Source organism: Indicator indicator, chromosome 7 (assembly GCF_027791375.1).
Source record: "Indicator indicator isolate 239-I01 chromosome 7, UM_Iind_1.1, whole genome shotgun sequence".
In the NCBI taxonomy this organism is placed as follows: Eukaryota; Metazoa; Chordata; class Aves; order Piciformes; family Indicatoridae; genus Indicator; species Indicator indicator.
Window position 1 is genome coordinate 21,114,762 of NC_072016.1, and position 15,821 is coordinate 21,130,582.

The window sequence follows — 15,821 nt, forward strand, 5'->3', positions numbered from 1 at the left end:
CTTAATCCCTTCTTTACTGCTAACGCCTGAGGCCTAGTTCCAATTACATAATAAGATGATTTAATTTTTGCTTTAATTTTAACAAAAATTAAGTTTATTTTAGCCTTCAGTAAGGACAAGACAAGGCTTCCAGATAAAATTCTGTCAATTTATCTCTTTTAATGTTTTCAGTCCAAGTCTTTATTTAACTGTTTTTTTCTTAAGTGGCTGAAGTTGCTCTACAGAAGGCCATGAAGCAGCAGAGGGGCTTTGATGTGGTCTCTGGAAGTGGGGAGGGGCTGGCAGCGGGTGACTGGCGGCCGTGGTGGCAGCACTTGGAAATCTGGTAATGCCATGAGTTGAGCCTTCTTTCCTTTAATTATTTGTTTGGTCGTTTGGGATGTTTTAAACCAACTACCCGATTGTGTCAGCAAGTAGTAATTCATAGGGATGTTTGCTGCGATGCTTCTCTGGTTTCTTTCAAAATGCTCCAAGTCCACATGGTCTTGTGTAAGGTAAATTGCGTCTTTAGTTTTATCACTTGAGCAGATTATGCGATCCTTAGAAACCTAACTGTCATCAAATTCCTCTATAGACAAAAGAGTGACTATATGGCTTGGGCTGAAGATAAGCTTTTGGGTGTTGTCTAGAATGTAGACTTCAAGTGGAGAAATTTATGTCTGGGACTCTCTCCAATGCTTCCACACAGCCATTGTGTCAAAGGGGAGGTAGATGCATCTCCAAGTAGTGTTGGGTATACAATTCAACTCATGCAGTCAAGTGTCATCTATACTCAGTTGAAGTTAGAGAGTTTGAGGTTTTTATTGGTTTGACTTGTACAAAAGGTTATATGACTTACACTCGAAGAATTCAAGCATAGTAACTCACAGCCCATCATGCTGGTTTTATTCTACAGGTAGTTGGACTAAAATTCTGGAGGCAGTGGCAACGCAAAACATCAGACCTCTATTCTGGGTCATACCTTTAAATTTCTTATTCAACACTTAGTTTATTTCAAACTTTAGTTGCTATGATCTGCATACTTGAATGATTTTTTTAATTTGAAGTTTTATAGTTGAAATTTGTTAAATGTCTGTATGACTTAGATAATTGGCAATGTATATAATATTACATTCTCAGCTACTAGCCTATTCTGCTGGTAAACTAGCCTTCCACCTCAAGTTCTTACAGTGCTTGGTTTTATTCTGATATGAAAGTGTTGATTTTTAAGTAATATTGGTTTGGCCTTTTGGTCCTTCAATAGGCTTTTTATGTGTTGGCAAGACAGTATAACATGAAGAGAACCTCAGGTATCAAATTTCATTGTTGTCTTGCTTTTGCTTGTCTTTTCCCAATCTGTGGAATATCTGTTGTCTTTAAACACGCTGTGGGTAATCTTGTATTTGGTCTCGTTCTTGGGGCACGGAAAAACTACTGAACTGAGACCTGAGCCTCCTTCCAGGGTAGTGTAGGGAGATAACACTAGCTTATTTTTTTCAAGGTAGTCCTTTCCTTTCAGAGTGCTCTGTCATGGACCATGGTGGATGACTGTCCTTGCAATGTTGCTGAGGAGGACCCAATGTACTACAGAGTTCTTTGTGGCTCCAGGAAATATTAGGATGAAGCCTTTAACGTGATCTTAGGATGCTGTCTGATGTGAATATGTATGGGCTGTATGCCCAACTAAATGTGTGTTATATACTCTGTGTTTTGGTAGTTGTTCATCATCATCTTCCTCATCCCTAGCCTATCAAATCCACAGCTGTGTATCTTTTGAAGTTGTGATTCATGCTGGACTGTACTTTTCCAACTGTATTTTAGGCAACCTTGTTAATTTTAGGGATTGAAGGAGGAATCTATTGCCATAGGTTTGCTAGTCCATCTTCATGGACTATTAGATTTTTACCTGCTATCTTTCCCTGACAGTGTTTTGTATGGTTCAATTTCAAATATGTTTTATGTAATGAAATGGAAGACACTGACAGGAGGACAATACCCAGCAATTTTTGTGATGTGCATCATTCTTTTTTTTTTTTTTTTTTTTAGATTATGTATGAATGATAAGAAATTAATTTTGTTTCTAGGAAATTTTATTTGCTTGTGTATCACAGTGTGATAATCTTTGTAAATTCAGAGGTTGAATTCTAGAGTCTTGTTTTGACCAAATCCTTCTCACTATTAAATACTGTGTGCTTCCATTGCTGAGTTAATATTACCTTTTCTTTTTTTTTTTTTTGCATAATATGAGCAGTGAGAAAAACAAGCCGTGTAAAAACCAAAATGGACATTAAACTAATAATTTATTTTGGTTTGACCCTGCATTTATTGTTTACTTATTAAACATTTTTGTAAAAAATTTTAATGCATGTTGCAAGAGTTTAATTGAAATACAACCCCCTCCAATTTGGCTAAACAGATCATATTAAAGCATTATTGAAAATCTGGAAGATGTAAGCACATCCAAATTTCAACTTACCTATGTAAATCTTTGCAAGGTTGCCATAAGGCCCAGTAAAACGAGCAAACAACCAACCATTGCACATTTAGTCCTGAGCTGTTTTCATGCAACAGTGTTTCAGGGCAGTGTGTGGTAACAATTCCCAAAAGTCATGGGGTGTTTCCTTGCTTTCTGCTCTTTGCAAGGGTGATTTATGAGTTTACAAGTTCCTTCCCAAACTCCATAATTGCCCTGACAGTTCCCCAGATGGACTATATCCAAGTTGGTATAAAGCAGAACTCATTGCAGCTGGGCATTCTAATTCATCTTGAACTAGGTACAGGACTTCTTGTTCTTTTTCTCTTTATTTAGACTTTTTACCTCTCTAGAAACACTGTGCAATGATAATTGGAGCTACTTCCCCTCAAACACCAGATACACCTAAAAGTAAAACAAAGTTTTATTTAGTAAGACTTAACCAAAAATTTCTGGATTTAGGAATGGAAGCAAGGGCAAATACAAAATTGAATTTTTGCATATACTTAGTAGGTCACCTCTTGTACTGGAATCGATTTCAGCAGGTACTGCTTTGGGTTCAGATGTCTCAGCAATGCATCTCCTCAGTCCTGCCATCAGTTCTGATTTAGTACCTCAGAAACCAGAAACTGTTAGTGATCCTTTGTTTTGTATTGGCTGAATGGTTGCTCCTTGCCCTGAAAACAATCATTTCTTCTTCCTCCCTGGGCATGTAAGACTGGACAATTATATCCTTATGGACTTGTCCTACTCTACAGGACTCATGCCTTCCTGCTATTGTACAAGGCACATCCTACATTTCACAAATTATCTCTGGTGTGCCTACAACTTTCTACAAAGAGATGGAATAGGATATAGTGTCAACGTAATGACAGACCCAGAAACACAGTTGCTTTGTTTAAACGAGCCCATGAAAAAGTGTTTCCCTCCTTACATCTTTTCTAGTGTTGCAAGCTTCCACTTGTATAATGTACAAATCACTGGGGACTGCACAGACATAACAAAAATGTTGTCTCTTACTTGTGTACGCTTGTATTTTAGAGTAATGCACATCCTTGTGGAAGATGAACTATTTAGCAGTTAGGTAGTCCCCTTGAAAGGGTTTTAGTTGCTCTTATTTGGCTTACCTGTACATACATCTTGTATGCTTTAATTCTAAATTTTATAGATCTAATATTCTGTTTACTAGCATTGGGGCTTAAATGCTACATTAAGGAAATCTGTTACAAATAATGGTTTGAGTATGAAAAGAGTAAAGATGAAAATTTGCCTTACATTTGGAGATCATGAAAAGATTGAAAAATATACACCAAAGTTAAATTTCCTAAATTGTTATTAAGACACATAAGTAATCTGATCTTAAGGCACTAATACCCTAGTTGTTTTCATTTAAGGCCTGTAAGAACTGGTATTTGGTTAATACCTTTAGAAGTGTAAGTGTTCATATTTCAGAACTAGATGTGTAACTTTCTGATTCAGGCACCTGTGCGAATGTAAAGCTTCAAGCCTGCAAAGCTTGAACAGCCATCTGGGATATCTCTGAACTGATATTTTACCTCAAAGTTTTGTTTTGGATTTTGTTTGTTTGTTTTTTTTAAGTGTACTGTGAACTTAGTATGTAACAAGGATGCTAGTGGGCAAGATCTTTGAGAAAAGGGTATTAAAAGCTGTACTGTGATTAAAACAAATATTTAAGGATATCTGTTTTCTCTGGAAACATAAAGGTGTAAAATATTCTTGAACAAAACTTTAAAGTATATAACAAATACAGAACTCATATTTCTTTGAGAAAGTGTCCAGTTTAAGTAGATCTTATCAAAAAACATTAAGGCAGTGAATCTCACTTCAGTATTTTATTAAATCTATTTAAATATGCATTAAAATATTTCAGACAAATCAAACCATTGAGCGTGTAGAAAGAGATGAATGCAGTGGCTGTTAAGTTTTAATTGTCTCTAATCTCTCGCTACCATGGCAATGAAAATAAGAACTTTTTTTAGAGGAATATTCTATATAATGTGTTATTTGCTGGGAGTAGTCTTAGTCAGCAAATCCATGTAAACAGGAACATACATTTTTCTGGTTTTCTGTCACTTCAATATATGTCATATGCGTCTAATAGTCTTTGTGTTCTTCTTATCTGCATTTAACAGCATTTAGAAATATTTCTCAATATTATTGAAAGCTGAAATATCTTTTGGTTGTCTTCTCTTTTTTCCCCCTTCTCAACAAATTTAATGAGAGAACTGAAAATTTGAAAATCATCTATCTTATTTTGCTGTTCGGTTCTAAACTATTCTGATGAGCCTGGATAAGCTGACGTGGCCTTTAGGGAGGCACACATCAAATATAGGCAGACATCTCCTATGTCTTGTAACAAAGACTGGGGAGGTCAAAACTATCCCAACAGGCCTGAGCAGGTCAGTCAGAGGCAAATGTTGAAAATAAAATTTGGTGAGAAGGGGAGTAAGGGGCTTGGGTCAAGTCCTGTTCAAAAAGTCAGCTTTGTCAAAAGCTTCAGTCACATTCTTACCTACAGGCAACCTCTGCTGATCCCAACTCATTAATCGAACTGGAGAGCCGTCTTGACCCTGGCTCCTTCCCTTTGAAGTGTGGTGTCCTCTGCAGCATGAGGAAATAATTTGCTGCCTGATTCAATGAGCCATCAGTAGAGCCAGCAGACCTAATGACATGTGAGAATATTAACCTTCTACCACGAAGAGCTGTGAATCTTGAGAGGTAGTCTATAATTCACCCAGCACTCCTGAGCCTTCCCTTTCTGTCTTATTCTTGTACTCACTTTCTCACTCACAGGGAGAGAGAGAGAAGATAGACCCTCTTGTCATAAAACTTTATTTCCTTCAGTAGTGGGAGCTTGACTGAGCTGCTTGATAATGAGTTACTTTCCTTTTGCAATTGGATAAAATTTATACTGAAAACTAGACATCTGTCTTGCATGTAATCATTTCTGTTTAAAATATGACACAGGCTACAGAACTGACATCAAGGGGGTGGTAATCTGAATGCTTACCCAAGTAGACTATTTTATATTCCCTTATTCATTTTTCATCATCAAAGGAAAAGTAAAAACAAGAAAACTGACATGCATAACAATGACGTTATTTTGTATAATGTGTTTTCTAGTTGCCCTCAGTCAAAGGGATCTTTCTGTAATCCCTTTCTTCCTTCATTATATTTTTTTCTATCTAAGGAGAAAAACAGTTTTGCCTGGCCGTGTACTGTGTGTTACATAACACACACAAAGGTGTGTTCTTGCTCTTTGATTCTTAACAAAGAAATAGATTGTTGGTCTAATCCCTCTGATTTAAAAGTCAGGGCTAGTTTTTCTCGTTGACTCCTTTAGTATTTGCAGTCACAGATTTAGGTGCTCTCGATATCTGATAAACTTCAGAAAGTAAGCCATTCTTTTTTGTGTGGCTAAGTAATGACAAAAGGAAAGCAGAAATCGCCCACTGTGCATGTGCTACTCCCCATGAAAATGGTGGTGGTTACCAGACTTTACACTATTATATATCCATATAAAGTAAAATACTGTAAGAGTTTTGTTTTTAATGTCTTCTCATAATGCTGATGGGTGCTGCAAAAGATCAGAGCTTAGACGTTATGGGTATAGATGTGGAACAGTATCCAGCATAGCGAGTCCCAGACCAAAAGGATTCTTGTTGGCAACTTAGTCTTGTATGTGCTAGAGGGGTTTTGGGTTTTTTTGCTTTAACTGTGCTGGCAGTTTCTCATATTTGGTGGAAACATATCTTGTAGAAGCAAATGAAATTACACCAAGTGCAAATGCTTCTGATTGTAAAAGATATTTTTCCGCTGCCAGTGAAAGTTGTATAGCTAAAACCTTTCTGTTGGTAATTTAGCCTGAATTCTGCTGGGTTACAATTAGAGAGTTACTTTGATTTGAAGGAGTTGTTGGTAGAACTATTGGTGTGTTGTGCGGCTCTAAGTCTAAGACACCATACAGATGGGATAAAGGAGGGTAGGTAGCTGAGAGAAATAATAAATAAATGGCAGTTATATGCTGTAAAACAAGTAGGACAGTGTCTGTGGTGTATGCATATGTAGATCCCTGTGATTTTCAAATATATTTTTTTTAACATTGAGTGATTTGGTTGTTGTTAAGACCATTAACAATTTTCTGCTATCATGCTTGAGTAGTCTATTAGTCGTTCTCACCTCTTATAGCTGGCCACAAAGGCCAGTCACTTTTCCTCTCTCTGCTTCATCTTTTTTATTAAGTTTATTAAAACTAGTCAGATTATACTTTCTTATGGCACAGGCTGTGCTTGGTCCATTCATTATGGTTTCTTATCTTGGCAGGCAATCTGAATTGAATGGCAGCTAGTCCATTATGCACATATGAAGCCCATCACTCCTCCAGCAATGGCCAATTCATCAAACATTTATCTTTTGCCCTCTGAGCAGTGCGTCAATTTGCTTGTCAATCCTCAGCCTTGGTTGTTGTGGAAGATGGGAGAAAAATTACTTTTCTTTCCCCCCTTCTCACTGAACTCTAGTAGTCAAAATGGGCTTTACTCTACTCACTCTTCAGGCTTGTAACTCCCCACTTCTCTGCACAAAAAGGGGAGGGGTCAGGTTACTGCCTGAATTGCAGAGTGACAGATTGATCCAAGATATAGTAAAGCTTTCATGATGGCACTGCTTCGCACTTGAATTTACTCATATTTCCATTGTAATACTGGTTTTTAGAGGGCTTATAAATAGGTTCTCAACTTGGCACATGGAACTGAGGGGAGCTTATAAAAATATATACATTCTAGGTTTTTAATTTGTTGTGGTTTTGGGGTGGGTTTTTTTGTTGTTGTTGTTTTGGGTTTTGTTGTTGGGTTTGTTTGTTGTTTGTTTTGGTGTCTTTTTGTTGAACATGTAAGTTTATATTTTGTAAACCCTGGCTTGGTCTTGTGCTACTTCTAATCACTAATACTTCCTTGAATTATTTTAACTTCAGGAAATGGCAGTGTTTGCATTTATTAAAAAATGTCATTTGGTTTATTAGGACTACATTCTGTATTAAGAATGGGGACCAAGATGAAGCAAGAAAAATTCAGATGCAGGTTTTTCTCTTAACTCCTTTGTTATCTTTCATCAAGTACTTTCAAGAAATTTTATCAGAAGGGTGCTTAAGTCCATACTGAGGAATGTTATTGAACTTCATGGACTTCCTAGTGACATTACTTCCATAATGCCCTTTGATAAAAAAATAAGAATGCATACCATCATTTGCTCTCTGCATGGTAATTTTTAGCTGTGTTTTGTAAACTGTATGTTGTTATATCACACTTATTCTATCACTAGATGTATAAGAGTTCATTTTCCAATATATTTTGTATTATTTTAAAATATTTTGTATGGTTTATGTGAAAAACCTTGCCACAGGCTATAGTATTACACTGATTGTCATTTTATTTAAATTTACTGTAACAGGAATAGCATATAAAATTTTGGCATGTTTAATCCTAAAGATATTATATAAAAATTCAAGCAAATGATAACACAAAGGATAAAACTTCAGCTGTGTCAATGGCATGATCTCTTGAGTAGACCTGTATTAAACAGACATACTGAAATTGGAGACTTTAAGAAGTTCATTAGAAGAGAAGTTTAACTCCACCACTCCAGCCAGGCCAGTCTGGTTGCTTTGTAGTAGAATTAGGCCAAGAAGTTTTGTTTTTTTTTTAAGTTTTTTTTGGACTAGTGTCCTGGTAGGAGAGCATAGTGGTTAATGACTGAATGGTTTACTCTAACAAGTTTTTGTGAGCTATTAAAAACTAGATAATCCTGCTTCGGCAGGGCAGTTGGACTTGATGATCTCTGGAGGTCCCTTCCAACCCTGATCTGAATTCTGTGATTTGGATTTGTAGTTTATTTCATCAGGTAAATAATCCACCCACACAAGGCACATCTGTAACAGTTTATTGTACCTTAATATTGAAATTTCTTCTAATTTCTTTGCAGGACTTTGTACACATAGGCTACGTTCATAGAGCTAAAATGTATGTACTTCATAGGGTCTTGCCTGAAGGTCTGATTCACCTTCTGTAAGTGCCCATTTTTTTGTCACTGAGTGTAAGGAGTTATGAACAGATGGGTGAGATAAATCTGCATTGTTGCTTTTCAGATAATTCCATCATTTGAGTTTCCTGATTGCTAGGAAAGGGTTTGAAATATTAGACAAAGCAAAGCATTTTGTGTTTAAGAAATATAAGTAAGCTTTTAATGAACAGAATCTTGTGCTCCCTGTTTTATGTGTTGTCTGATCTAACTTGGGACCTGGCCCATACTAGAAAATTTTGAAGTTCTTTAACTGGGGTGCTTCCCTTCCCTCCCCTCCCCCCTAAATTCTGCTTTGGTCCAGAAATTATGTTAGAACTGTCCATTTCATATTCCATTATCTTTTCTTTATTTTCCTTTCTTCTTTTTTTTTTTAATTTATTATAGTGCAGAAAAGTTAGCATTAGCACTCTAGTAGGACTGCAAAAAAAGAAAAGTTATTATACTTGAGTAGTGTAGAGGTCTTTTTTTGATGCTTTACTTGTAGTATATATGCCATTATTATCTCGGTGTGCAGGAAATACATAAATCTTCATTTTGCAGTGTTTTTGTGATTATGGTGGAGTGTTTTTTGTTTTTATTTGTTGGTTGTTTTTTTTGTTTTTTTCCCTGGAATTTGAACTGAATTCTAGCCATTCTGTTTTTGTTAAAATGGGTTATTTATTTTTCTGTACTCACAGGTGAGTGATGTGTTTACAGCAGTGCCCCCCAAAAGCAGGTTTGAGAGTACAATTCTGACAGGGACCTCAGCCTGATGGAGTTTGCACAGAAGATTCACTGAACCCCTTCTACTATCAGAACAGAACTGGAAATTGCCTGGGGCTTCCCCCTTTTTTGTATATTATTTTTCAGATTAAATTAAGTTTAAAATTCAACAGCATTCAAAGCAAGAAAACCACAAATGATGCTTTGCATTCCCTGGGAATTATGCGAAATCTAAACTTAAGCATGTGTCTGTCTCATGTTCTTATCTATAGCATTTATTTATTGCTCTTTGTTTTGTTCTGGTGAGGTTAAGTCAAAGGACTTAGAAGTCATGAGCTCTGGGTTTTATTTCTTGTCTCTTAGAAAATTGCTGGAGGTCACCTTTCGTTAGTCACTTAACCTCTCTCTGCTTTACTACAAAATGGAATTTTAAGCTCAGCAGATTTTTGAAGAGTAATTAATTAATGTTTTTAAAAAAATTGCTTCATTCTCCATGGGTGGCAGGTGCTGGAGAAAGAGAAATTACATTTCTGTTCTTTAAATAGTGAAATTATATAGTTCTAGGGTTCTTCTGTTAATTTTACTCTCCTGTAATCTGTTAAAACATAAAGGGCAAAAAAAATAAGGTATTTGAAAAAGCACTTGTTCTGTAACAGCTCGCTTTTAACTTCTGGTAATGGCTATCTCTTGTCAACAGAGTGCAAATCAATTTCAAGGCTAAAGCCAAACTCTCTCATTTACATATTGTTAACTGCTCTCTCTTTTCCTGTTAAACAGGAGGAAAAAGTCATTAGATATGAGGCAGCTGTCTTATTAATGGAGGGGTGGGGTAAAATGTGAGGAACAGTTCTTTTTCAGCGTGTACTTCTGAACAGCTTGTTCTCATGGACAAGGACAACTGCAGAGTACCAAGGTTGTCCACTACTGGAGAGACTCCTGCCTTTTTTTCATTTATAAAATCTTGTTTCCATTGTCAAATATTACCAAAACAAAGAGCTGCTCTTTACTTTCATTGCAACTGAATCCTTGTCAGGCCAGAAGCACCATATGAAATAGTGTACTTGACAATTGCCATGCATACATGTAGAGAGAAAAAAATCTCTGCCATGACATTCCTTTTTGATTAAAACTTTGTTACAAACTGTGAATGAATTATGGAAAAGAAAGCTGGAAGAAATCATACTGATTAGCCAAAGGACTTGGATAAAATGACATTTCAGAGACTTTTATATTCTAAAGGATTATTTGCTGTCTGCTTACAGAACATCTTAAGTCATTTTGCAGAGGGAGTCCGTTTCCTGTTTAGTGCAGTGTTTTCCTAAGCTAATGAGGGCAAAGCGTGAGCCATAGGCAATGATGCTGTGATATTAGCTGTGACAGGGAGCTTGATCATAATTATCTTAACGAGGATAGGGTTAATTACAGTGGAAACTTAAAGTTTTTTCTGTTTGAATGAAGCAGCACTGAACACATTGTGATGTTTTGTCGGTTTGATGTGACTTTGGAAATTGCAATGGAAATCTCTTGGCAGCACTTGCTCTCCTCTGGGAGGCAGAGTGTGAGCCCTGCAATGAGGTAACTGAGATGGTACCTGTGGGTGAGATAATGGGCAGCTTTCATGTCATTAGTGCAGGGAAAAGCAACCTGCAGTTCACCTTAGTGATGTTTATTAGCCTTTTGAAACTAGGGAAAAAACTGCTTGCCACTGTCCCTTCAGTGCTGGTGTTTTTGTGGTGGTAAGATAGTGTGTTTGTTTTAATATACCAGTACAGGAGATTTTTTTTTTTCTGCTGTGAACTATGAGAATCAGTGTAGATTTAATTTTAGACTGATTGTCTTTCTTGGGGGATTTCCCTCTTTTTATACTTCTACTCATCTCCTGGGCATTTGCATGCATTTGCTGTGCTCTGTGTGTGTGTGTATGTGTATATATACATATATATATATATGTATATATACATACATATATATATATGCACTGCTCTCCTCTTTTGTAATGGGCTCATAAGGAAATACTTGGAGTACACGGAGATAAGTATCTCACCCTGATTGAAAACAAAAATGTCAGTATTTTGTACAAAACTTTAGCTCATCTTCTCAAAAATGTTTTCTGTATACTAATTCATGATTGTAATCCTTTCTTATTCCTCACCTGCAGATGAGAAATTGAGGCATATAGGAGTAATGGGACTTGCTGAAGTTTGTACCATAAAATCTATTGTGTGGATTATACTTAAAACGTTTAAATTGTGGACTACAACTTCTGGGTAATATTTCCTTTGGTATTATGATGGCAGAGATATTTTTGCCTTGAATTTAGTAGTTAGTGCTTTTTAGCAAACACTATTGTTTGTTTGAAGTTTTTTTGGTGGTGGTGGTTTTTTGTGTGTGTGTTTGGTTGGGGATTTTTTTTGTTTGTTTGTTTTTACCAACTGTCTTACCAATTTTGTTTCGATGCTAGGTTTTTTTTTTTTCCCCCTTGTGTTTAAGATGGGAAAATAAAAATTCTGTATGGCAAAATAACATATGGGTGTAAATTTATGTTAATTGCTGTACCCTCTCTCTGTACCATGGCAACCCCTCCCATCCTCCTGAACTCTGAATTTAGGTGATTAAATTACCAAGTGCACACCACTCTGATGACATGAAAACAACAATTAATAAGCAACCCTTGGTGTAACACGTCTCCTTTTTAACTGAGCAGCTAATAACATTACATGGCAAAAATTATCAAAACCAGACAGGTGTAAGGAGATTTGCACATGATTTTCTCTGCCTGTCTATGAAACTAGTACCCTTGTGTTCAGCTTGGACTCATGGAAGAAAGACCGTTTCAATAGTCAACTCCCTCTAGTGTTTCAAGGCCTTTTGTCCCGCTTCATGGTTTGTCATTTTGTTTTATGCCTCCCCTGCAGCAGTTTTGGATGTGTGCTTTCTTCTCCTTGCCAGTTGCCAACCATTTGCTGATTCTCATGATAAGGGTATTATATTTGCATAACATAACTCAGGAACAATGTGTATTTTGATGCTGACACTGACCAGAGCCCAAGCAATGTTTTTTCACAAAGGACCTATTAACATCCCATAAGGCTCTGTGGTGTTGACAAGGAGGTGGCCTTCTCTGAACTCCTTTGGCAAGTCAGAGTCTTACACTGAAATGTGAGGTTTGGAAATATTCCACTATTTATATAATGAAGAGTATTGAAGAGCAATTTGCTAAACTAGGTTTGTCAAATAAACTGAAATGAAAACTTGTAACAGCTTGATAAACTCACTGCTACTTCCTCTGGGTTATTTTGCCTTTTAAAGGCACTTGGGAGAAAGCACTGTCTGAAACATTTGCTGATCTCTCTTCTGATTTTGACTTTGGTCAGTCCAAGTTTGTTATGACCCTTTGCCAAAGTAGCTAGCTTAATGCAGCATGCTAGCACAGCTCTTAACAGCATACAGTTTATGTAGGTGGAACTGACTTTTCCTGTAACAGCTTGTTAAAGAGAAGTGCAAAATGTGTGACTGTTACTGTGACGGCTGTTTCAGTATGATATTTATAATAGAGAATTTTCTTTCACCTTCAGAAAATGTAATCTCAATGCATTGTAGCAATATAGACATGCCCTAGGGTCTGGCTGCCCAGCATCAAAATGGCAGTAGTAAATAGTTGTACCTTCCTTTCAAAATACTGAGTCAACAGACTGTGAGTGCTTTGGAGTCCTTGAACTGAAATACACCGATCTAGAATTGTGCAAATGTTACTTGAATATTCATAGTGTAATGTACAGTACCTGGTATAAAGGTCACAGATTTTATTTCTTTTGGTTGTTTGAACTCTCTGTGATATGTCAGTGGCCAGTAAGTTGTATCCACAGAAGGGGTATCTTGTTTTTGTTGGACAGTTGAATGTTAAATAATGTTAAATTGCCTAATTTGAAACCCGTATACTTTGTAATGACATTTGTATTTTCCTCTAGTAGTAGTGCCTATAGAGCTCTCAAGCAAGGACCTTGGCTGTATATTGATCTTTGCCAAAAACTGGGGGGAGGGGGAGGAAATCCCCTCAGTAAAAATGTCGTTGGAAACTGAATAAATAGTTGAGACTGCATCTCCCTTATTCATCACATTTTATAAAACAGCCAGGAGATACAGTGATGATCTTCCCACTGGTAGGCATAGTAGATCAGCTGTCAAGTCATGCAGTCTCAGCGTATCTTTAGGTGTCTGGTAGGTGAATGAGCTGTGAATGCGTGTCTGTGCGTATGCTCCATATACCATGTGTCTTAGTTGATTAATGTGTGTGTGGGGGTGTTGCTGTTGGAATGTACAGGCATTAAAAATCAAGTTTGGAATGGATACCTTAACAAGGTACCAAAGTTCTTTTAAGTTTTCTTCCCTGCACTTTGCTGTCAGATGAATGAGTACTTCAATAATCCTGTTTATTTACAAGCCATCATTTGCACTTCCATGTTCTGAAATGCTCGTTTTTAAAGCTGCTTTCTGCAGTCTGACCTGTGGCTCAGGAGTAGGACAGCAAGAAAGCAAATGCCTTTTCTGTCTGCAGCAATTTTGCATTTTATTTTGTAGAGAACATTTTATTTTGTTTGCAGGGACTCAAGGAGCAAATTAAGTGGTTAATAAAAAGGAAAAAAAAATAAAAGAAATTCTTTCTCCATGTCCTATTATTGAATGTAAGGTAACTGCTAAGAAATGATACTTGAAGTTGTATTTATTATTGTTAGCGAGGTATGATATTTCTTGGCAGAAATGATGGATGACAACTTAAATTTGTGTCCAGGGAATGAAGGTGAACTGTGACAGAGTTATTTATCTTGGGAATGGAGGTTAGGGTCAGGCGAGGCTGGGTGCCTGAAGGCACAAGACATTGACAAATTCATCCTGCAGGCCCCATATCTGAAGCCTTTTGTTTTGGATCCTGGCTACTCACTAAGTGACCCCCATCCTTCATCCTGCCAGCATGTGAAGGATGTGTTGCAGTGCCAGCACTCCCCTTGCCACTAATGCTTGTCATTCACTCTTCTGACAGGCCCAAACCAAAACTATTCCCAGTCCTGAAAGGGAAGGTTAAAATATTTATTTCAGCTCATAATGGTCTCCCTGATTTACTGGAGTATCATTTTTCCTGTTGCCTTTGTCGTTTGCAGGTCACTAGAAGGATTGAAAACATTCAGTTACTTGGAAGAGCTGATCTTGGACAACAATCTACTCGGAAATGACCTTCTGTTACCCAGGTTACCCCACCTTCATACCTTAACGCTCAACAAGAACCAAATATCCTTTCAAAGAAATACCTGCAAAATGTCAAATGAGTTTTATGTGTCAGCCAAATTAAAGTATGTGAAATATAGTTCATGTGCAGACAACGCATTCTCTCATTTGGCACCTGGAATACTTCATAGTAATTTATTATAGGTCATTCATAAATGAAATGCACTATTATATCTTCCTGTTGCTCCATTTTAGTGAGAGATCTAAGTTATGGCTCTGAAGAAATCTTTCTAATAGATAAAATAGAGAAAGAAAATAGTGTCAGTGCTACCAGCGTGCAGCAGTTCCTGTGTCTGCTTGGGGTTCTGTGACAGGCTGACCTCTAGTGGAGTAGAACGTGCAGTGAAATCCTATTAGCTCTTAATACATTTAAGTAAAATAAAATTACAGACAACCCCCCCAAAAAACTAAACAAGCCAAACCCAACAAGAAATATGATACCATTCTCTGTTTTAATGAAGTCAGTAATATTCACAGTTTGGTAGCTGCTGTGCACCACAGCTGTAAAAGCAAGTTACTGTGTTCTCAGTGTTCCAGCTCTGTGTACATTCATACAAAATGCTGTCCAAATCAAAGTCTTAATGCAACAGAGTATTTAGATAGATGGTTAAGTCCATTCATAACCCATCAGTCACTCTTCCATATTCCTGAAGTGAGGGCCTGCTTGAGTATATTCAGAACAAATATTTCAGCATTTGCCTAAGTACTTTGCTGAATCAGAGCCCTTAGTCTGTAGATTTATAGGTAATTGTCTGTAAAAATTAATTATTTGCAAGGACTAGGCTTTGACTTGATTATTACATAATTGTCCCATACTTTGACCCTTCTGGAGATTTGAAGATGTGTAATATATGGTTTTACAAAAGTGAAGAGTGATCAAATTGTTGCTGAAAGGCCAACTGAAGCCTGCAGAGTCTTAGAGCACAGACCATGAAAGCCCTCTCTTGTAATTGCAGTGTGAGGACAGGGCTGCTCAACTGCAGGCTTTTATTACAGACAATGTAAACAGAGAACAATTTACCTCCTACTAAAGCAAAATCCTCCTACTGAGGAGAATAAAAATAACTGCACATTCTACAATTTCTGCACTTATTTTTGACTCAAAAAATAAATATCGGCAGAGTACCTTTTATTCTTGGGGGCTTGGAAATTTGCCAAGAGTGTTTTTTGAGCAGTAATGAACATTACTATACTAGATATTTGGCTACACTTCCGATAATGCCAGGATTCTGTGTGTTGGAATTCAGTAGCTGATTTTGTTGTTTGGTGCCCCAGTAAAATCTGAACT

The 15,821-nt window shown here is 36.9% G+C and overlaps 1 protein-coding gene across 1 annotated transcript in view; it reads left to right on the forward strand.

Moving 5' to 3' along the window:
- LRMDA (leucine rich melanocyte differentiation associated) overlaps positions 1-15,821 on the forward strand; it is a 639,303-nt gene that overhangs the window by 345,130 nt on the left and 278,352 nt on the right. The window contains exon 3 of the mRNA XM_054382558.1: positions 14,410-14,536. Coding sequence (XP_054238533.1) covers positions 14,410-14,536 — 127 coding nt within the window. The remainder of the gene's footprint in view (positions 1-14,409; positions 14,537-15,821) is intronic.